This window comes from Mastigoproctus giganteus, chromosome 11, assembly GCF_048544385.1.
Source record: "Mastigoproctus giganteus isolate SK-2022 chromosome 11, ASM4854438v1, whole genome shotgun sequence".
Classification (NCBI taxonomy): Eukaryota; Metazoa; Arthropoda; class Arachnida; order Uropygi; family Thelyphonidae; genus Mastigoproctus; species Mastigoproctus giganteus.
The window spans coordinates 83980032-84004872 of record NC_143585.1 but is presented as its reverse complement, the minus strand read 5'-3'; the positions used below and the strand labels follow the sequence as shown (position 1 = coordinate 84004872).

Genomic DNA, 24841 nt, shown 5'->3' with positions numbered 1-24841 from the left:
ATATTTTTACAAATCTTGTTCAATACTGGGGTAAATATTTAGATAGTACGAGGTATATTCATATGTTAAAATTAGCGGACCCCATTGTTTTCCCTATTAGCCACTCGTAAACGTCTTGTGGTGAAGCCAACGCAAATACCGGCCATGCAAGGCGACCAGGATCAAATTACACCTTGCCACACTTAGAGGCCAAGGCTCTGTAAGTGCAATTGAGAAGAAATAGAAAGGATATACAGTATATACAAGTTAGGTAAAGTATGGGTAATGGATGAGATAGAGTAGAAAAGAGAAGGATTACAGAGGGACTCATCATGAAATAGAAGTTAGTAGAATGAAAAAGGAAAAGTAGCAGAAAGTGGAAGTTGTCAAGTGACACCAACAATAAACTTTACCAGGGAAAAGAAGATCCAAAGCTGTGGCTCTCTGGCTTCCAACGAAAAGAGCTGTGGCTCTCTGGCTTCCAGGGAAAAGAAGATCCAAAGCTGTGGCTCTCTGGCTTCCAACGAAACAGACGAGAGGAAGAGGTACTGGCAAGACTCAGAATTGGACACACTCATCATACTCATCTCTTTCTATTATTGGGAGAAAACCTACCACAGTGCTTATCCTGCCAGACGCAACTTACGGTCCGTCATTTTCTGGTTGATTGTCCCTTACATTCAACCATCCGGTCAAACACTTTTCAGTCACTCTCCACGTGTGATTATATCACCTGATTTATCTAATTTCTTAGGAAATTAAGCAAATATTGCAGAACTTTTATTATATCTAAAACATATTGGCTTGTACAGAAGCATATAATTTAACCTCTCTAACAATATGCTTGTAAATTAAGGATGAACAGACACAATTTGGCCTTAGTAGCCCTTGTATCGTTAAACCAAAACGACTTTTGGATACACTGCCTAACCAAAAAATTATCGTCAGTGCGGATGTCAACTGCCGTTCGCCATCATGGCATAGTGCTACACCGGACAGAAGAGGCACCAGAAACGGCCAACTTCTGGAGGACTTCCTCATGGGCACCCAATTTACTGTTCTAAACCAGCCACATCATCCATCAGCCTATTGTAATACCCTGTGGGAGGCCACGATCGACATCTCCCTGACATCGAGAAATCTTGCTGGGTTCGTGACTGATTGGAGGGTCGAAGATTCGTGGACCACCTCGGACCACTGAATCATAACCTACAAGGTAACAAGAGTCCTAACAAGAACACCACCACCCAAGCAGATAATAAACAGATACGCCATCACCAGTGCGAACTGGGAGCTCTTCAGAAACCTACTGAATGAAGCGGTAGAACGCAATCCAGGAGGTTGAGACCCGCAAGCCGACCCGGACGTACTGCAAGATAAGACAACGAAAACAGTCACAGATATAAGCAATGAAACTATCAAAAAAAAAAAAAAAAAAAAAAAAGAACCCGAAACGTGGAGCTATTTCCTGGTGGACTCCGGAAATCAATACCCTCCGCAAAGTGGTAACCAAAAGAAGAAAGGAGTTTAAACGAGCGCGCAGAACGTGGCCGAAAGCTGAAGTGGAAGCCTTCAGACAACATTATATGGAAGCCAGAAACCGATAGACGGACGCCATCCGGTAAAGTAAGGAACGAACTTGGGAACGCTTAGTGATAACTGGAAATGATTACCCCTGGAGAACAGGCTACAGGGTTATTACCAAAAAACTCCCTGGGGGGGGGGGGGGTAGTGATTACCACACGAACCCCACAAGGACAAATGACAACAACTTGGGAACAATCAGTGGACAATATCTTGAATGCCATATTCAAGGAACGGGCGATCCCAACTCTACAGGAACAAAATCATCGCTGTCGAGAAAACTGGAACTACAACACGCAAACCACGGAACCCCCTTCACCATACAGGACCTCAGTGCTGCCGCCCGGATAAGAAACAGAAAATGTCCCGGCATAGACATGATAGAACCTGAAATACTTAAAAAAATAATAGAATATACACCGCAACTTCTATTGACCCTGTTCAGCAGATTCCTAGAGGTAGGCAAATTCCCAACAAAATGGAAAACGGCCAACATCAAACTTATCATCAAGAGTCCGACTAAGAAATCAGAGTGCCTGAAATCCTACAGGCCTATCGCACTTCTTTTAGTAGTTAGCAAATTGTTTGAAAAGCTACTGCACAAACGAATCCCCCAACACTACGAAGCAGCTGGCCTCCCAGTTGGGAATCAGTTCGGATTAACCGGGATCCTCCACAACAGAAGCCCTCAGAAATCTACTTAACAAGTACATGTATTTCCTCGTAATATCGATTGACTTTGCCGGGGCGTTCGACGCACTCTGGTGGCCGAGCGACCTGGGCAGACTCAGGGAAGCTGAAGTACCCATCAACCTCTATAAAGCCACAGAATCCTATCTCTCACAAAGAAAAATTGAGATAAACACTCCACACAAAAAGAACGCAAGAACAGTACACAGAGGATGTTCACAAGGGTCTGTATTGGGCCCACTCCTCTGGAATTTGGTATTTGATGAGTTCTTGAGGATGGACCTAGGAGCGGTGGGATGCAGGCCTTCGCAGGTGACCTGATTTTGACAGTGCAAGCAAACTCCAGAGTCCAATTGGAAATCATAGCTAATCAAGCCCTGCAGATACTCCCAACATTGGGCCAAGAAGAATTTCTTAACAATGTCACCGACAAAGACGTCGGTCCTGCTTAAAGGAACCCTACAACTGAGACGATCACCGCGGATTAAGATTGATGGGACAGCTATCAGGTTTGCCAGTCAGCTAAAATACCTGGGTGTCATACTAGACAATAACTTATCCTTCCAACCACATCTCAAATTCCTAAGACAAAAGATCAGAAACTACTCTCTACCATGGTAGCTAGGGTCACAAGGCGAGGCTGGAGGTCTCAAAATGCGTACTCTAGCCTTATACTACTAGAAAACCTTCCGCCCAATAATTACATACGCTTCAGCAATCTGATACGACAAAACTGCCTTGGTCGTAAATAAGAGAACCCTGGATGCAATTCAACGCACCGTCCTGCTCACTACCACCCGCACCTGCAGAACGGTGAGTAACCTTGCGCTGCAGGCGATAGCAGCAATACTGTACTTCCACTTGATCTCGAAATCTCAAGAATAGGACTCCTCTACTACTTATCTAAGGGAATAACCACCACTTTCCTGGAATTTACAATAGACCCTACAAACAACCACAAGGCAGAAAAGATCCGGCTTCAGTCTCACCTGCTGCAGGTGTTTCAGGGCAGGCAGGCAGAAACAACCAAAGGAGCCATCACCCACAAGTTCTTGCCGCAACTTGAAAAAATTTATCCAAGATCGCCTACTTGGTTCTTTCCGGGGTTGCAAACAACGTACTTGCTAACTGGACACGGCCCCTTCAACGCAAAGTTAAAATGGAGGACCCGTGATGTACATGTGGAGAGATCGAAATCTGGGAACACCTCATGTATGACTGTCCACAATACGAGGATCTCAAGTGCATTCTAATCACGAGTATAAGATACCTCCCCAAAGGGCAAGAGTTTCACCTACTGGATTCAGAGGAGGAATACAGAGCCCTGACCAACTTCGCTCTTCTCAAGAAGGAGAACGCTAAATGCAATACACCAGGAGTGAAAGACGACCAGGCAGATAACAAATCAAAACTTCCTTTCGGACACACCCCGGAATGATGATTATACGGAAGATATTAGCCGTCTTGCCTAGGAATAGTGACGGTGCACTTTCTACAATGATACGAACCAACACTGGAACCAAGAAACCCTGCCTATGTACCAACAAATGTGAGACCTAAGTGAAACTGACAAATGTTCTAAGCGAAGTTAGGGAACCAAAGACAAAGACATTTACTACTGGACACTGTCCCACGAGAGTCTCTACTACCAGACATGATCTTATATAACTACACTACAACTACTGCTGCCATGTAGCCAAATGGCGATCTGTACCAGCTCCCTTGCGTGGTACCTTTTTTCCTCTCCCAGGCATGGGGGGAGCGGTCCACCTGTCTCCTCCCCCTCCAGCCACCGCATATACTTCGTTTGGTGAGGCAAGGGCATGCCTTACTGACCACCTGGGGTTGTCTTCCCTGTCGAACCCCTGCTTCTCCCCCCAGTCTTCAGTCTTTCCCCCCTACTCTGACTAATACGCCAGCGTAAACTTCACACAACTAATCGAAATTAACGATTTCTAAATTAAAACCTCAATCACATCAACCTTTCCTGGTTTTTTCTAAACTTAAGTGTTCCCTCTTTTTTTTTATAGGTCCTAGCCACTGAAATCTCAGGAAACTAGGTGGCAAGGCCTACCTGAATAAAATAAAAGTTGTACTGGTGTACCTTCACGGGGCTTAGTGTGGGCAACGGTGGGACCCAACGGCTAAAAGGCCAGATGAACAACGGTACACAACACTATACATATATATTACCCACACACTTTTCACTCTCTGGCCTCAACAGTGTTCTGTTTCACACGACAATGAAAACAACGCGGAGATGGGCGAAACCCCTGGTGCTGTCTGACAACTAACACACTTTACACTTTGCTTATTGTAAAAGTTAATAATACTTATTGTGTAGATAAAATTCAATGATTAATCGTTTTTTTTTTGTAGCATTACGGTAAATTAAAATAAATAATAGAAAAATAAAATTGAAATATCCATCAATAACAAAAACGTCTTGAGCATTCGACACTATACTTACGTAATGAGATGGCACTTTAGCAAGGTTGCAGTTCTTGTAGTTATTGATATTTTCTTGACCGCCATTACGACACAATAGCTTAAAATCAGCCGACCGTAAATTTTTTGCCCACTGGAGTGCACTGTTGCCATCAGTGTACTGGGGTACTGTGGTGTGTTTGATGAATGCCACATCACCCTTTCCCTCTGCTAAACACCGCAAGGCTCCGGCATATCCACTGTAGCGTTCTTCTTGACCCCGAGAACATACGTTATTACCCGATTCATCGCCGACACACTGACTACACAGTTCTTTTGCACGCACTTGGCCGGGATTGTATTTCGGATCGTTTGCTCCAGGTACGCAGCTGCCGGAGAAGAAGTCTGCGATGGCTTCGACTCTGTTGCATTGATTCGCCGGTATTGCACCTACGTCTATCAATGTTCCGACTGGTACTACCCATCCAGCTGTCCTGCCAAGGCCAGTGTGGCAAGATTTGAGACCTGCAACAAAGAAAACTTACTCAGCCGCCATTATATAAAAAAGGTGTGTGGATTTGCTTAATAAAAATTTATTAAGCAAAGATTACCAGAATTAACAACTCCGTAATAATACAGAATACAGTAATAAGAATAATAATACAATAAAATTCAGTAATAAGAATTACGCTTCAGTGTACTTTGTGCCGACTGGGCTAGCAGGGTGGGTAGAGTGCCTGCCTGGCAACCCAAAGTTCACGGATTCGAATCCCGCCTCGGGCTTGGATCAGAGTAAATGCAAAAGCTTTGGGAGGTGCATTATGGCCACAGAAGCTAATGCGCCAACAACTATCAAAAAAAAAAAAAAAAAAAAAATCAGTGTACTTTGTAGGAAGAATGGACGCTGAGTTTCGGTGTCGTTTCTTTTTGTGAACTTCAGATGGTAAATTAAAATTCTATTACCTTTCAAATCGGATAATTTCTGAACGTCAGACTGAGCTCTAACAACGGCTACAGCAACGTAGGTAGCATCAGAATCCCCGTATAATTCAGCCGATACTGGTTGCAAATTATAGTATCTGTAAAATATAAATAACAAATAATATTTTAATATTTCGTTATTAACAATTATCCACTAATATCAATTATTAATAATTCATTATTTAGCAAAAAAAGCAGTTTGCTCATTACTGCATAGAAAATGAGGCATTGTCCTTCCTGTACAATAATGTTTTATAGTTCCTATAAGATAAAGTTTATTCCCTAAATTTTATTTTTTAAAGTGCGATAGCATCTCCCATATTATGGATATATTTCTCCACTGATTGATCAGGTCTTTATAGTGTCTACTTCCCCACCGATGAGACCCCAAACGTGTCGTAAGTGGATGTTTGTCTACAATGATCAGTGGTTTCAGTTTATCCATTAGAAGACAAACTAAAACCACGGATGAAACTATCCTGATGAATATTGCCATCTGAAAATAAACTGGCATTGGGAGAGTTTGGCCTCGGCTGTTTCGGGCTGCCTTTTCTCATCTCATGGCTATTCCTTTTTTTTTTTCCCCTCTCTTGCATATTGCTTTCTGTCAGAAGACGCCTATTTTGAAATTTCGACTTTTTTTTTTTTTTTATATATCTCAAAATCAAAAGCGCGTAATGGGCAATGTTATATATCTTAAGTAAATAGCAATATACTGTACTTATTTCCTTGGAGAAGTTCTTTTTATTTATACTTTTAAAATACCGAGGCAACTCATAGTAAAGGGTGTCCGCAATCAATATGTGATCGATGCCTTTAGTAGCAACCCAGTTTGCTCATTGCTATGTAACAAATAACAGTTTGCCCTATTTGTGCAGTAATGATCTACCGATCTCGAATCAGGAGGCTTTTTTTTTTTTGCCCTTATTTATTATATGATGAATTTATTATTTATTTTAATATAATTTATAAGTATAGCTGTTAATTATAATAATTTTGATAATCTACCGATTAGAAACTTCATGGTCTGGGGAAAAAAAAAAATCTTAAAATATGTCTTCATTTTCTCTAATTTATTTCTGGTTGTTGAAATTTCTGCTTTGAGTTTTGAGATACAATTGAATGCAGAGATGTGCGTGTAGAATTTCGGCTTCGAAAATAAAATAAAAATTTTTATGCTCCGTGATTGTGTCATCCTAACGCATATCCGGGTGTGCGTAGCCCATGTACTAGAAATTTTAAAATCGAATAGCTGGCTGTTATGGATTACTTCTCGGAATGCGAGAAAAGCGTCCAATTCGATGACTATTTTATGGACCGTTGGCCCCGGAACGAAAATAAATAAATCCGTTCTTTTATGAAACTGTTTTGGTTTTGATATCGAACATTGTCAAAAGATAGAACTCGAAGCCAAACAGAATAAATAAATAAAGGCACGCATTCGGTTGGGGCGAGGAGCTGTATGCGTGTAAAATTTAATGCCGATAGTGAAAACCGATGTTAAAGTGGGAGGTAGGATTAGGCAAGAATCGTGAAACGTCAGCTGCGAACAAGCTAGTGTAGATATTGCTTGTAAACCAGTTTCAATAAAACAAATTTTGCTTCTGATTTCATCTGGTAAAAAGTCTTAATTTTATTTATTTTATTTTTGTTAATAACAAGATACACAACAGGTAACCATTAATAGTGTATCTGAGATCAGAACAATAAACATAATAACAATAATATGAAATCCAGCAAGAAGATAAACATTGATATAGATTCAAACATAAAATCATATGTACAAAAGAGGATTGCATTAAGTTAAGTTACCGGTAAAACAAGTAATAATTAATCAGTTAGAGAATAGAAAAATAATAAAACACATAATAATAATAATAATAAACTACAATAATTAGATCAGAGCTAATCACTTTGCAGTTTAATAGAAGAGGCAAACTTGTAGATGGAGTTCATCAATGATTGGGAGTTGTCAATGAGAGAGTCATTTGCTGATTTGTTGAATCTGTTCAGTGGACTGAACTTCATAAAGTCCGTGGTGGTAGAGTCAAGACGAAACGGTGTTAAGGTTCCTGACTTGTCTACAAGGAGCATTGAAGTTGATTTTGCTAAGGATATCAGATGTTTCATAAGTTCCAGTGGCTAGAAGGGTGATGTCAGCAGTACCTCTTCTAGTGCACAGAGGCCTCAGATGAAAGTAATCACACAGCGATTCATAATACACTGAGTGATAGAATAGAGGATTACGGTACGTAAGGTAACGAACAAAATTTTTTTGGACTGCTTCAATTTTGTTAGTTAAAGTCTTTGTGTGAGGATTCCAGATGGGTGAACTGAATTCAAGGATTGGCAGAAAAATAGTTTTATAAAGGATAACCGCATATCTGTAGTTTTTGAACAGCAAAGCATTAAAAACACTGGGATTCATCAAAGTGTTCCGTTTGATGAATCCCAGTGTTTTTAATGCTTTGCTGGTGATTTAAGGACATGGGCATCGAATTTAGCACTACTGGAGAAGAGAATCCCCAAGTCGTTAACTTGGTCACACCTTTCGATGATCACAGAGTTAATAGTGTGCTCCGTATTTATTAGTTGTGGAGATCTGCCGAATGAGAAAGATTAAAGATTACTTTGCACTTCGAGGGGTTAGCAGACAAGCCATTCAGAGATATTTCCAATATACACTGAGTGATCACTGAATTATGACCGCCTACCTAATACTTCGTAGGCCTTTTGCCTCAGTACAGCAGCTATCCGACGTGACATTGATTCAACAAGATGTCGGAAGCGTTCGGGAGGTAAGGCCAACCAAGCTGTGTGTAATGCGTTCAGCAATGCAGGTGATTGGTGTATCTAACGCCTGATATGCCTTTCCATAGTGTCCCACAAGTGCTCTATGGGATTAATATCGAAGGGAGTTCGGAGGCCAATCGATATGCTGGAAGTCAGAACTGTGTTCCTCAAACCATTCCTGCACAACAAGTGCCCGATGGCTCGGCGCATTGTCATCTTGGAAGACACCATCGCCATTCGGAAAAAAAATGTAACATAACGGTGTGTACACAGTCAGCAAACAGTTGACGATAGCGGATACCACTGATACGTTGTTCCACATGCACCAGCGGTCCAAATTCCTGCCAGTGAAACGTGTCCAACACCATACAACTGCCTCCACCGGCCTGCACTTTTGATACCGTGCATGATGGATGAAGAACCTCACGTTGTTGACGCCAAATCCGTACACGACCATCCACGGTGTGGAGTAAATAACGTGACTCATCCGACCAGCACACCTTCTTCTAACGTCCAACTTGCATGCTCTTTGCACCAGGCGAGTCTTTTGCACCGATGAACCTAGGTTAGGAGAGGATGCTGTTGGGGTCTTTTGTTATTATAGCCCATACGTGCGACCGTGCGACGCATGGTCATGCCAGATATTGTTCCGAGTTGACCCATGTTGTATTAGGTAGTCAACTCTTCAAAAGTGCTGCACCTGTTCGCCTATACGAGGCTTCGGGCCGAACGCTTACCTCTAACATCAACCTTTCGCTGACCTTTGCAGTTTTGGCGTCGGGTCATTGTTTGACCATTTTGACGCCAGGCCTGGTACACTTTAACTACGGCGGCTCTCGAACACCCCACCAGTTCAGCTGTTTGGGAAATCGAGACACCAGCTCGTCGAGCACCCACAATCTGTCATTTATCAAAGTCCGATAAATCATTCCTTTTACCCATCACGCTCGGAATTTTACTACCTACTGAACCACTGACACCTTCTCTATGCTCCCTAGGTTAGGAGAGGATATTGGCCGTCGGACTGCCAATAAACCTTTTGGTATTCGCATTCAAGGGCTGTTGAATGAGCTAAACTTGACGGTAGACAACGTTGCCCAGTCACCAAGGCAATTCTCCACCCTGGCATGCTTATTTTCCAACTTGCGACTTCTCCCTTAAGATCTGGGAGAAGGCTACGACACCGCCATCTGTCTACCAGCAACTCTTTGCATCACATAGACAGCAGTATTCTGACTTTCTGCCAATCTATACAGATGGCTCAAAGTTAGAATGTCATGTGGGATCTGCTGTTGTGTTCCCTCACAAAACATTATCCTATAAGATCCCACAAGAAACTAGCATCTATACTGCTGAGTTGCATGCAATACAATCAGCCCTAGGTCACATTAAAAATCGCGACTACCTGAGGTATATGATTTATTGCGATTCATCAAACGCGTTACAGTCTCTAGTATCGGTGAGTTTTAACCCTCATCCGATCCTGTCCAGGATCCGGCAGATTCTTTTTTCTCTCATAGAATTGGAATATGATATTCGCTTTTGCTGGATCCCAAGCCACATTGGGATCCAGGGAAATGAATCGGCTGATGCCGCTGTTAAATCAGCCATTTCCCTGGATAATCATTGTCTGTCAGTCCCCTATACAGACTACAGACAAATAATACGTTCTAAATTACTCTCCCAATGGCAAGATTCTTGGCACGGACAGGCCATAAATAAATTACATCGCATTAAGCCTGTAATTGCGCAATGGCAGTCCAGTCTACGCAGGGACCGAAGAGAGGAAGTTGTTCTTGCTCGGCTCCGCATAGGTCATAGTCATCTAACCCATTCCTACTTGCTGAGGGCGGATGACCCACCTATGTGCGAGATATGTAATGTTATTTTAACCGTCAGTCACATTTTTGTAGAATGTCCTGTTTGTATTGAAGCACGACGCTTGTGTTTTACTGATTTTAATAATTTGACTGAGCCATTTACACTCAGTCAGATATGTGACAGAGACGATATGTCTGACGATTTTAAATTTTTACAATTTATTAATGTTTATACAAAGATCTAAGTTTTATGCTTTTACTTTTATACCTTTTTAAACATAATAATTAATTGTTTGACGTGGTAGCCTTTGCTACCAAAATGTTTAATAACATTTTAAATTTGTCTTGGCGCATTATGGCCTTAGCAGCCAATGCGCCATTAAAAACCAAACCAAACCAAACCTTATCTATGCTGCGTAGGTTGACTAACTGCGCACTCTCGTACGTAACGTGTTCAACGGGTCGCAATGTTTTCATAGGGGTGATCATAATTCAGTGATCATTCAGTGTATATAGAATATATAGTTTATTTTATGGATAGAAATGTAATTTCTCAACCTTGTTGTTTGCTTATTTTAGGCACATTGACGACCTAGGCCATCCTGCGTTGTATATATTATGTCTGTAAATTGTGTGCGACCCAGATGTGGGAACAATATTCCATGGTAAGGCTGATTTGAGATTTGTACAAAGTGAGTTGTAATTTAGAAGAAAAATAACGCCGAGAGCGGAAAAGAAAAACTCAGTTCTTTTGATGCAGAGACAGCGATATTTGTGATGTCAAAAGAGATTAGAAGTCGGAGTAATTTCCTCATAGAGATATAATAAATAAAAAATAAATTTTCTGTTTATACTCCGGGACGACCAAACGGTCAGAGGAGTTCACAAGATAGACAGAATACAAGAAACATATGTAATTGTCCATAAATCGGAGTGCCACCGAACATGAATATAGGAAATTGGTGGTGGATAGTCGAAAAGTTGAAGCCGTTTGCGCAGGAAAAGATTTCTTAAAGTGGAATTGCTGTCAGCTGCAAAATTGTGGATAGGATTTCCCGTCAGTGAAAGAAGTCATTAATATACAAGTTGAAAAGAGTGGGAGAAAGAATTAAACCTTGGAACGCCAGCATTAGTGGAGAAGTTGGAAGCCAGAGCGCAGTATACGATCACCTGCAGTGATTGTTCAGAGAAAAAACTGAATAGCCAATTACAAAAAAAAGGAGGGAAAAAAAAAAACCCACAGTCGGCAGGCCATAAAATGGGAGCATTTTTGAAGAACTTTATGCCAAACACGATTTTTTTTTTTTTTTGTTAGTTGTTGGCGCATCGGCTTCTGTGGCCATAATGCACCTCCCAAAGTTTTTGTATTTACTCTGATCTAATCCCGTGGCGGGATTCGAACCCGCGACCTTTGGGGTTTCCAGGCAGACACTTTACCCACCCTGCTAGCCAGGTCGGCAAAACATGATCAAAAGCCTTAGAAATGTCAAGAGCAACTACTTGAGTTTCGCCAACCTTTTCCATCGAATTTGTCCAAAGACGAGTAACATAAGTAAATATGTCATCAGTGGATCGACACACTGAGGGAATCCATATTGGCGATCAAGTTTCGAGATAGTTACAGTTGGCGGTTGATAAATTTTTCTCTTTCTTTTAGTTTGGAAAGTGTAGAAATAAGTGCAGTGGGGTGATAATCGGAAGGGAAGGATTTGTAGCCCTTTTTAGAAACTCGCTGGATATGAGAAAATTTCCAAGCAGAAGGAAAAGGGAAAATGTAAATGGCAATTATGCATCAGAACAGTTAACTGGCAGCCGAATCGTGTCAAGGTGGTAAGCAAGCAGGTACACGAACTCCCAACTTACCAAAATTTGATTTTTCCTACGTTTTTCCGGCCTATGCAAACTTACAAATAATACAAAAAAATCGTGGAAACTTATATTGCATCCCGTAGGAATAAATGGAGGTATCATAAAAATATCGTAATGTGAATCCAATAGCATATTGTTTTTTTTTTTTTTTTGTAATTCGGTCCAAGTCCTTGGAAGTTGAAAATTTCGCTATATAACTAAGCTATTTATCTCTCTAAAAGGTCATTTTTATAATGGAAATTGCACTACATTTTCATCGTTATCATTTGTTCCTGTTATAAGAATCAATTTTGAACGCATTTGTGATATTTTTCTAAAGCACGTTTCTGGAGGTCACTACCACATGTCGTTAACAATAAAAACATTTGCACTTTTCGGTTTATTGGGATTTTCTGTTAGTTTATCTAATTATAAACGGTTAGTAAACTCGATCTTATTGCATTCGTGATAATACCGATAACTGAAATTCTGTGGGTTTTTACGTTACGGTATTATGGTGAAATATGTTCCCCTACTGAAATCTTCAATCATATAAAAAACAAATTTTTATAAATTTCTCTTCATTCATATTTACGTATTACAATGATGAAGGGAAAGCGACCAACGAAAAGTGCAAGCTGTGGTAGTGCCAGGAAACGAAACAAAATTGATTTAGAAATGAAGATGAAAATGATTAAGAAGTAGGAAGCAGAACAAAATTTGTCATCTATTGCAAGGGAATTAGGTCTCGCTGCTTCAACAGTGAATACTATTTTAAAGGACAGTGCTCGTATAAAAGGACATGTCAAAGGATCAACGCACTTAAGATCAACAGTGATCACAAAACAGCGTTCAGGTGCTATACCGAACATGGAACAGCTGTTAATAATATGGATGTAAAAATCAGATTCAGAAGCCAGTGCCCCTACGTCTAATGACCATTCAAGCAAAAGCAACAAGTATTTATAAAGATATTAAGGATAAGTACGGTGAACCCCAATCTAAGTTCGTGGCAAGCAACGGGTGGTTTAATAGATTCAAGCATCGCGCTGGTTTCCAAAACATTAAAGTATGCGGTGAAGTCGCCAGTGCCGGTTCTGTAACTGCAGAGAAATTTTGTGATGTGCTGGAAAAAATTATTGATGAAGGCGGCTATTCAATGCAGCAAATTTTTAACGTTGACGAGACTGCTCTGTACTGGAAAACAAATGCCGGATCGAACATACATTGCCAAAGAGGAAAATATAATGCCAGGTTTCAAGGCGTCAAAAAATAGGGGCGCGAATGGTACACAAGCAGTGATTTTAATCACTGCTTGTGTACCATTCTGGAAATCCTCGTGCATTTAAGGGCATTAATAAAGCCACCCTATCCGTGCATTTCCGATCGAACCAGAGAGCATGGATAACAATATCTCTCTTTGAGGATTGGTTTAAATGCTGCTTCATTCCCGAGGTTGAAAAATATTGTAAAGACAACGACGTTCATTTCAAGATTTTACTTCTATTAGGTAATTCTCCTGGACATCCTACACATCTAGATGATTTCAATTCGAATGTGAGAGTCATATTTCTACCGCCAAACACGACTTCACTCATCCAACCTCAGGGTGTTATTTCGAATTTAAAAGCATACTGTTTACGCACAACATTTGCTCAGGCATTGTCTGCAGTAGACGATGAGAAAAATTTTACGTTCAGAGACTTTTGGAAATCTTACAATATTTACCACGCAATCTTAAACATTAATAAGGCCTGAAGGGAAATTACTAAAAGTTGTTTAAATGGCGCATGGAAGAAAATATGCCCACGGCAAGTGAAAGGCTTCGAAGGATTTGAAAAAGACTAATCATATGAAAAGGTAGATTGTAAAAGTTGCAGAGCTGCTTCAGTTGGAGGTTGATGCCAAAGACGTGGAGGAGTTTTCTAACGAAGATAGATAACGATAGTGACTTTCTGCCTGCAAGTCACTATCGCTGACTTGCAGGCAGCGATAGTGAAAGAAGAAAATGCTGACGAAGCTCAAGATGAACCAAATGAGGAGCTGAGGCGCTTCATCACCATAAAGATGGCAGTGGCATTTCGTGAAATTGCGTCGACAATGGCGAGGTTTCAGAAGATGTATCCTGATAGTGAACGATTCTTAAAAGTTAACAGAGGGGTGAATGATATGCCTGCTTCCTACAAAGAAATCTACGATGAAAAGAAAAAAAGCCACCGTCCAGTCTTCCATTAATATGTTCTTTCGTAAGGTTGAGCGGCTAACCCCTTCTAAATCTCCACAGCCCTCAACCTCCGGAGCCGGTGTACTTATCAGCTGAAGACGTTGATTATGGCAACGATGCTCGAGAGCTAAAACTTACTGACGTTATGCCTGTCTGCTCTCTTTTTTTTTTTATCATTTTATAATTTTGAAATTTTTTTAAATTGCACGCTTTTGTAATTTTTCCTGCGCATGAGATAAAAAATTGAATAAATACAATAAATAATTCTATTTACATGTTCGTCGAACATTTCTTTTTTGATTCAATCAATTCAGCGAGCCCAGTTCAGAGTGCTGCACAAGCATGGGGGAAATTCCGACTTATGTTGTGGCGCCTCCGTAGCCAGATGGGAAGGAGCAGCAGGCGTAGCACACGCTTCTTGAATAGACTCGGCAAGCGAGTGCATTGAACCACTGAGGCTGGTTATGTGAGCATCACTAGACTCTGGGGAGATTCCCTTGGATTGGAAAAGTGCAAATGTATCTCCCATACATAAGGGTGGCTCTAAAAGTGAAGTGGGAAATTATCGACCTGTCAGTCTGACTTCAGTAGTAGGGAAAATCATGGAGGCATTGATCAAGGGTGGAATTCAGGATCATTTGGATCGAATTGAAATTCTCAAGGATACTCAGCATGGTTTTGTAAAGGGAAAATCATGTTTAACAAATCTGGTTCGCTATTTCGAAAGGGTCACTCACGAGCTGGATTTAGGGAATAATTTCGACATTGTTTATTTAGATTTCAGCAAAGCTTTTGACTCAGTCCCACATGAGCGGTTGCTTTATAAGCTGGAACAGGTCGGAATCACTGGGAAAATCCTTAGATGGATAGAAGGATGGCTTCAGGGCAGGAGGCAGAGGGTTGTGATAAATGGCTATTCCTCAGATTGGGTTGATGTAAGAAGTGAGGTTCCCCAAGGATCAGTATTAGGACCACTGTTGTTTTTAATTTTCATAAACGACATTGATGAAGGGATAGAGGGCGTGATGTCTAAATTTGCAGATGATGTTAAAATTGGTAGAGTAGTTAATGATCACTGTCAAGCTGAGCTTCTTCAGAGAGACCTAGATAGACTTCAAGAATGGTCAGAAAAATGGCAGCTGTGCTTTAATCCAACAAAGTGTAAGGTATTACACCTGGGAAACAGTAATCCCAAAATAACTTATTCACTTGGTGGAGTTCAACTAAACCCAGTACTGGAGGAAAGGGACTTGGGTGTTACGATACGGTCAGACATGAAATTCTCTGAGCATTGTAAACAGGTTGCAAGGAAGGCCCATGGTGTCCTATCGATGATCTATCGAACTTTTGCAAGTAGAGATAGGGACGTGATAATCCCATTATATAAGGCCTATGTTAGACCACACTTGGAATACTGTGTTCAAGTATGGAGACCGCACCTAAAGAAAGACATCGAGCTTCTTGAAAGGGTGCAAAGAAGGGTAACTCGCCTGGTGAGATCGGCAAAAGGGCGTCCTTATGAAGAAAGACTTCGAATATGTGGGTTGCAGAGTTTGGAAACTAGACACCTTAGAGGAGATTTGATTGAGGTGTTTAAGGCTCTGAGAGGCATCAGTAAAATGAATGAGGACAAAATATTCAAGATTATAAATGATGCTAGAACTAGGGGACATAAATTCAAGTTACGCGGGGAAATGTTTAGATTGGACTGCAGGAAGTTTTATTTTAGCCAGCGAGCTATAAATTACTGGAATAAGTTGCCTTCATGGGTGGTAGAGGCCGACAGTTTGGGGAAATTCAAAGGTCATCTGGATAGCACTTTCGGGTAAGGAAAGCGCATAGGATGATAGGATTAATTTCCTTTTTATTTAATTTTTAATTTCATTTTATTATTTTTATTTATTTATTAATTATTATTATTTATTTATTTAATTTTTGTTTTTATCATTGTTTTGTTCGGATTTTTTTTTGGCTGGTGCAGCATAAGCCATAGGCTTTCTTGCACCATACGGCCGTTACTAATACTAGACCGGGGTTCGAGCCCGTCACCACCAAATACGGAGGATGCGGAAAGGTCAGAGAATGACCACCGCATATTCCGGAGCAATATGGGCCTTAGTTGCTAATGCTCCTAAAATCCAAATAACAAACCGATTTACGTAGCGTTCCGCGGAATGCAGCCCTTACGTAAGTCGGGGAATTCCTGTATTGGAAAAGATACCTGCCCAGTGAAAAAACCAATTTGCTACCTGTAGAAAGTTCAGTTTCCTGTAATAATAACAATTTTGTTGATGTACGCAGTGTGTTACATTTCAGGCGAGATAGATTTTTATTTCTTGAATTATTCTTCTTTTTCTGTGATTAATAAAACTGTAAATATCTTGTTATCAATTCATTATTAATTAAAAATATAAAAGTAATTGTTTTCACCTTACTCACATACCTCCCAATGTTAATATTCACTGAACGTTTTATAATACTTTATAATCAAGCGCGTGAAATGCAAGAGGTATTTCAGACTCTGTGATTTAATAAATTAAACAATCGTAGTATATTTTCTTCTTTAATACAGTGTTACTGCATTAAGGAAGAAGAAATAAGCGTTACTTATGTCTTCCTGGATTTTAATGACAGTTGAAATAAACAAGTATTTAACGTTTATGCTGTAATTAATATACTAAGAAAATAGTAATACTTCATGATTTCTGTATTTAGTAAACTGATAACAAAAACCTGAAGGGAACATTTTAAATTTAAATACTCCTTTCCCATAAATAGATCTCTTACCAGTAATTCAATATTTCCTTACCTTCCTCCTATGTAAACATCACCCCCATCGAGCGTAATAAATTCTGCACGTTTTTCCTTCAATGCTTCCATACAAGCGGCATTGCTTTGGGTTTGAACACACGCAATTTGTAAAAAGAGCCTTTGAGAATAAGCGGCTTTAGAGAAGTCCTCACACTTCTTTTTCTCTTCTTCAGATGTAGTGCAGTATTTAATAGGCTGAGGTTTACACCCACGTAATTCTTTTTGGATGAGAAAGCGATGATTTCCTGAAATATAGAAATATAAGCATATAAATTGTGTTATCATTCCGGCTCGTATTAACCTTTATAAGGTTGCCATGAGCCTAAATTCTGTTTTGGTGTTATTAACTGGCCGATAATTCATGGCATAATTATAAATGAAGCGAAGAAAAGATCCTAACTTTGTAGAGGTGAAACAACTTTTTGTTAATCCTTGAAAACAAGCATAGATGTTATTTTAGGCCTCACTCTCTTTATGATAATGATAAAAGCTTTAATTTACCTCTTAGCAATGAAAAGCATAAAAACAGCGTTAATTATTTAAAAAATGTGATGAAAGCATAAACGCAGGAAATTACTAACGTAATTTTTTTTATAATTATTAAGTTTTGAAATAATTTTGTACAAACCTAAATATTTCTCCCACGTGTTCCTTTCTCCTGTTGGAAGAATATTCACAACTGTAGGCCTAGCTGATACAAAAGCTGTTGTATACCAGGAGGGTCGTGGAATTTGTGTGGGAGGGTAGAGCTTCATTACTTTTTGAAGTACACCAACTATCCGGCTTTTCTCCTCCTCAGTTGTATCTGAAATATAGTGAATTTTTTTTTTTCACAAAGTTAAACAGTTAATTAAATCCTTAAAATCGCTCGTGACTATAATTGATAAATTATTAATAAATTTTTATATTAATATTATATTTTATGTTAATAAATAAGTTTTTAATAAATTGATAGTCAAGATTATAATTTTACTTCTGCTGATAGTAATTTAAACTGTTGAAAGATTATTTTAACTTTTACCGGTTGTAATAATAAATTGCTTTTCAGCAAGAAAAATTAAATAATAATGAACTTTGGAAAAATATGTAATGAAATCGTAACGTACCCTTCGAGGCGACGAAGGCATCACTTCGTAGTTCATCCCAGTAACAAGGTTTGCCGTCGATTGGTCTTTTGCTGTCATCGAGACACAGAAATTCCATTTGGTGACCCTTTTCACGGTCCGGTTTCAGGTAATCCTTTAGAGCATTAAGGGAAGTGAATGCAACATCCCCTCTATTTTCTTCTAGACACCTCAAAGACCCTAGATGCCTAGAGTACCTTTGATCCTCTGCATCGCATGTGGCTGGATTTTTGCAGTTGGCACAAAGTTTTGGATGGCGTTTTTCTGCAAATAACAAAAAAAGACTTACATTTCTTGAAGAGGTAAAATGGAATTTTGATGATAATAGTTACTGTAATTGTCAGTTAAGGATAACTGTGATGCAGTATTACAACCTGTTATTTGGTTTTTTTTAGGAGCATTAGCAACTAAGGCCATATTGCTCCGGGGATATTTGTCATTCCCTGACCATTATCAGAGAATTACAAATATTGGAGCAATGGTCAAGGAATGACCATTGCTGACCGGTGGTCATTCCCTGACCTTTCCGCATCCTCCGTAATTGGTGGTCACGGGCTCGAACCCCGGTCTAATCAAGAAGTCTGTGCTACGCACTGCTGTCCCTGCCCACCTGGCTACGGAGGCGCCATTACAACTTGTAATTACAGGTACAATGAATTGTGTAAAAAGGATTCTAAAAACAAAATCTTACTTGTTGCAGCCTTCAAAAGGGATGTACAGCTTTTATAATCCTACGTCATAAAAGCCTAATTGCAACTTAAAATTAGATAAAATAATTAAGCATTATTACTCTTGATTTTTTAAGGAGTCCTTATGTGCTGTAGTGTAATAACTAGATCGTATGTATAGCTTAGCTTAATTTTCAGCACTCACCTCATGAGGTGAGTGTTGAAAATTAAGCTAAGCTATACATACGATCTAGTTAAGCATTATTAATATGTATAATTTAACCACTCTTGTACCATGTCGAGTTATTAATGTACAGGGTCGTTAAAATTAAAGTATTTCTATGTAGAGGGGTTGTGGAGCGAGTTCTAAGGCTCGCACTGAAGAGAAATTTGGACAACAGATACAATAAAGAATGCGCTTGCCATTTATTAAAAAAATAAAATAATAAATAAAATAGTTACAAAATTTGTCACTGTATGGCGCGTAACTATCTTAGTTACGATTATGCAAATAACGCAAGTTATTTGTATAATTGTAAGTTATTGCCACTACTCAGCTCTACTGTACTGTATAAAAACAAAGCAGTTTCTTCAAAATTATACAGTAGATGTTTGCCTGTACTTAGGACTTACAATACTGGGATCCCGGTCATTTTTTTCAGGTATTGAAATACCGGTATTGATACAAAAAAATACCGGTTTTTCGGTACTAATTTTAAAAAAATAATTGTTTATAATTTAATCACATAAAGGTTATAAAATCACCTTTATGTGATTATGACGTCGTTATCTCTACGAGCAAATGTTCGATAAATCATCGATAAGACACCATGAACATTGCAACCTGTCCATAATTCTCGGAAAATTTTATGTCTGATCGTATCGTAACTCCCAAGTCCCGTTCCTCCACTACTGACTTTAATTCAACTCCACCAAGTGTATAAGTTATTTTGGGGTTGCTGTTCCCCAGGTGTATTTTGCTGAATTAAAGCATAGCTGCCACTTTTCTGACCATCCTCGAAGTCTATCTAGATCACTCTGAAGAAGCTCTGCTTGGCGGCGATCATTAACTACTCTACTGATCTTTACATCATCTGCAAGTTTAGACCTCACGCCCTCCATAGATGGTATTTAAGATAATCAAAAACAACAAAGGTCCCAATTCTTGGGGAACCCCACTGCTTACATTAGCCCAATCTGAGGAATAACCATTTATCACAACCCTCTGCTTGGTGCTATCCATCTAAGGATTTTCCCTATGATTCCAGCCTGCTCCAATTTATAAAGTAACCACTCATGTGGGACTGGGCCAAATGCTTTGCTGAAATACAAATAAACAATGTCGAAATTATTTCCTAAATCCATCTCACGAGTGACCTGTCAAAATGGCTAACCAGATTTGTTAAACATGATTTTCCCTTTACAAAACCATGCTGTGTATCCTACAAAATTCCATTTCCATCTAAATGATCCTGAAAATCCACCCTTGATCATTGCCTCCATGATTTTCCCTACTACTGAAGATAGACTGGCCGGTCGGTAATTTCCCGTTACACTCCTAGAACCGCCTTTATGATCCAATTTACGCCAATCCAACGGAATCTCTCCTGTCCAGTGATGCTCTCATAACTAGCCTTAATCGTTCAATTCACTCACTTGCCGCTTCTTTAAGCCTTACTCGCCTGTAGGCGCGAAAGTTCTCATTAAATAATCATCATTAATCACTTACATAATATCTCATTGACACAAAGGGTTTTTTATGTAAATATCGATGCAAAGTAACTTGAGTTCATCTGCAACTTCAGCTATGCTCTCTAATACCATCCCACGTCCATTACATAAGGGTCCAATCTGATTTGTCCTTCTGTTCTTTGCATTTATATATGTGATGAATTCCTTAACTGCTCTCTTATTTATTCCTTATCCCCACTCTTTGCTCTCTCCCAGACTCAGTAAAGATACTATAGTGAAAATTATACTTCGCTTAATAAAACGTCTTTCTCCTTCAGAAAATGATGAATATAATCCAACCATGGAATACCAACGTGGAACAGAACATCAGCGTTCCGCAAATTCTTTCCAAAATAAGAAATTGCTTGATTCCAATGAGATTTCAAAAGGTGAACTTGCTTCGGAAATTAATAAAATACTTTTAACTATTTTTTTCTATAGTTCAAAGCCTTGAAAATATGGACTGAGATCGTCTACGATTATCTTAATACCAGAATAGAATCCGAAAGGGCTTTTAATGCCGCTAATCAAATATCTACCAAAATTAGATCCATTTTGATCATACTATTGATTGCTTATGTTTCTTAAGAGCTCACTTTATTCGGACAGGTAGTGTGGAGGATGCTTAAACGTAACTAAACTTTGCAGTAACAATATGCATTTTTTTGTTTTTAGAATAACTGTATTTTTAATGATTTTTTTCAGAATATTTATTATTGAAATAAATATTTATTTAAAACATGAATTCAAGTAATTACAGTACTTTTTTCCCCCTTACGTTATTGCACCTAACTGTCATCAAAATTAATTGAGAAAAACGTTTGTTTTTGGAATACCGGTATCCCGGTTTCATAAATGAAAAATACCGAAATACCGGTATTGTAAGCCCTGCCTGTTCTACAGCAGCAATGGCAACAACGTTGCAGGAAAAGGCGCTATTAGTAAAGCTGTACTATCAGAACAGCAACAATGCAGCTGCGGCTATCAGAGGATTCTTGCGTCAGAAGCGCATAAGGCCCACGTGGACCTATGACTGTTTGTGTGTCCGCAAAATGATTGAGAAATTTGAAGCTACAGGACATCTTGGTGTTCAACCAGGTAGAGGTCGAAAACGAATGGACTCCTCTCGTGTTGAAGATGTGGCTATGGCTGTCGTGGATTTATCAAGTCAATCTCCATGTTGTAGCGCAAGTGCGCCAGCTGTTTCTCGTGAAGTGGACATCCGTATTCCACTGTAAGGCTAGTAATGCGTCAGGTGTTGCGGTACTGTCCTTACAAGATGCACATGCTACAGCAGCTAAAACATGTGATGCAGATATTCGTTTCACATACGCACTTCAGTTTCTGTCGCGAATGATAGTGGATATCACCTGGCCATGGAACATCCTTTGGAGTGATGAAGTCCACTTCTGCTTAATGGACAAGTGAATACGCACAACATTTGGGCAAGAGAAAATCCTCGAGTTATCCAAGAGGTCCCGTTGCATTCTCCAAAAGTGACAGTGCGGTGTGGATTTACGGCTATATTCATGATTGGGCCATATTTTTTTGAACAGGTAACACCGACTGGACCCCGCACCTAGATACCTGAAACTTTAGACCTGAAGAGAAGAGAACCCAATTTCTTCAGCTCTTAGGGCGGTCAGCAGCACGGTCTGATGATGGGTATCGGCAAGATACCTGAAACTTTACCCAGTTGTATATATTAGTTTAGGTTATGCTTAAATAAAATATATATTAATAACTCCACGTGGTATAAGAGTGGTTAATTATACATATTACATATTAATAATTCTTAATGGATAACAACCACGTAACATCCTGCCTTAACTATATTAGATCAGATAAATAAGATAAATTTCCCGGATACAGATGTAGTTCAATCGTACGTAGGATGTGGTCAGTAGAAAGAATAATGCAATGTTAAAGTAAATCAAAAAGCATTCCATATTCATATTAATTAATAGGAGTTTTTATAATATATAAAAGATTAAATAAACGTTCATGATAAACAAACATGCTCTTGAAACAGTGTGTTTATCCCGATTATTTATAAAACAAATATGTAGGGCTACGTGTGAACTAAGAGAAAAATAGAAAAAACCAATAAATACATACTTAACTCTCCATCTACGACTGGATCTGACGACCAGTTTCCTGGGGTACAACTTTGGCCGAAATATGACTCTACAGTATGTAATTGGCCTCTGCAGTCGGGAGTCATGAGAGATGTAGCCAGGAGCATGCTCACTGGTATTTGCCAACCAGACATTCTGGTTATTGATGATAAGCATGCTCTTTTTCCCTTTAGATCTTCCAAGGATTTGATATTCGATGTGGTTTTCACCACTGCGACTCCCCAGTAAGGACCTAAAAACAAAATAAATTAATTGATCTATATACAATGTGACATAACCAGTGAAAGCCTAAAGATTAAAATAGTTCTTATCTATTAGACTTTAAGACCTAACTTCGCGTATTACACTTCACTGTGATGATCTCAATATATTTAGATTTTACGAAAATTATCTAAGAAACTGAAATATTAATTTTTCTTCCCTAACGATAAAAAAAAAAAAAAAAACTGCGCATGATTATCAATGTTGTTAGAAACGCATATTGGTTGACGATACAGATAAATGCGCGTTTGCATAATATATATTGTCTTCACCATGTCGTCCGCCTGCAACAGAGGGACTTCCAATGGACGCATTTTTATGAAATTTTATACAGTATTTAGTTGATACAGAAAAATTTGTCAAGCCATTCCAAATTTCATTAAAATCGGGCAAGTAGAAGTCGTCAAATTATTAATGTACTGTCCGTGCCTCCGTAGCCGTGTGGTCAGGGGCGGGAGTGCAGTAGCACACGTTCTTTGAGTAGACCTTGGTTCAAGCCCCTGACTGCTGAATACGGTCGATCTGCCAACCCGCACTGGACCAGCGTGGCAGATTATGGTCCATTTCCCTCAGCATGAATTGTTGAGGAGGCTTCCATCCTGCAGTGGGTTGATAATGGCTGCACTTTACTTTTACTGTCCGTGCACACCTCGAGTATATTGTTATGTCAGACTCATGAATGTGGTATCTCCTGTGAAGAGAAACATATGCACATTGAGAGAAAAGAGACTCTAAAAATATATGGGAGAAGAGTAATAAAATATTATACAGTTGTAATTAAACCAAACGGCTAAGTTTAGAGGACGTAAAACTACAGAGCTCTATTAAGCTTTCTCTAACTGTAGCTTGGGAACCAAAATATGTAAGTTTATTTCAAGGACCAGAAATAAAATAATGCAGTCAATATACACTACACTACCAAAAGTTAATGTACTTAGTATGTTACATTTCAGACACGTTAGCAAAAAAGAATTCGGAATTTATAACAAAAAAATAAATAAATAAAATAAAAAATACAGCGGACGGTCTATGGATAGAAAATAAATAAATAAATAAAACAAAATAATAATAATTGCCAGATTTTTGTTGGTTCGATTGTAATGAAATTTTGTGAATACTCGAGAAATCGTTCTGACAGAGTGAAATATAAAACTCTCATTAAAATCCATTCACTAGGAGTCGAGTTATTGCGTGTAGACGGTTGGACAAAGAACATGCACATTTCTATCAATAAACCATTTTAATAAAATTTGGGGTAACCCCGTAAATCATTTTAAAAGATCCAATTATAAAATTTGATGAAAATCCATCCACTAAGAGTCGAATTATTATTTGAGGAAAAAAAAAATAATAATAAATAAATAAAATTAAAATATAAACTGCCGGATTTCTGTTAATCCGATTTTAATGAAATTTGGAATGGCTCAACAAATATTTTTAACATGCGCAAATATATACAATATATAAAAAAAAATTCATGAAATTCCTTTTACCGAGAGTCGAGTTGTGATATGCGTAATATGATGATGGAGACAATTGTCATGCATGTATGCTAAAATGCCTAAAACGAGACCGAAATCAAAAAAATACTTACTGTTGTAACAGTTAACGACAAGAATAATAAAGCTACGTTCAAAAATAAATGTCAAAAAAATGTATGATTAATTAGCATTAGCAGAGCCATACAATGCAAGAAAGCAAGCTTATGCAGCATCAGCCAAAAAAAAAAAAAAAAAAAAAAAACACCCCTCCCATTTCATCC

At 38.9% G+C, this 24841-nt stretch overlaps 1 protein-coding gene across 1 annotated transcript in view; it reads right to left on the bottom strand.

The window, feature by feature from the left end:
* LOC150078205 (transferrin-like) overlaps positions 1-24841 on the bottom strand; it is a 44273-nt gene that overhangs the window by 828 nt on the left and 18604 nt on the right. Inside the window, exons 4-9 of the mRNA XM_090385491.1 lie at positions 22799-23050; positions 18264-18545; positions 17786-17962; positions 17156-17402; positions 5644-5759; positions 4724-5205 (exon numbers count right to left, since the gene is read on the bottom strand). Of these exons, the coding sequence (XP_090241617.1) occupies positions 4724-5205; positions 5644-5759; positions 17156-17402; positions 17786-17962; positions 18264-18545; positions 22799-23050 (1556 nt within the window). The remainder of the gene's footprint in view (positions 1-4723; positions 5206-5643; positions 5760-17155; positions 17403-17785; positions 17963-18263; positions 18546-22798; positions 23051-24841) is intronic.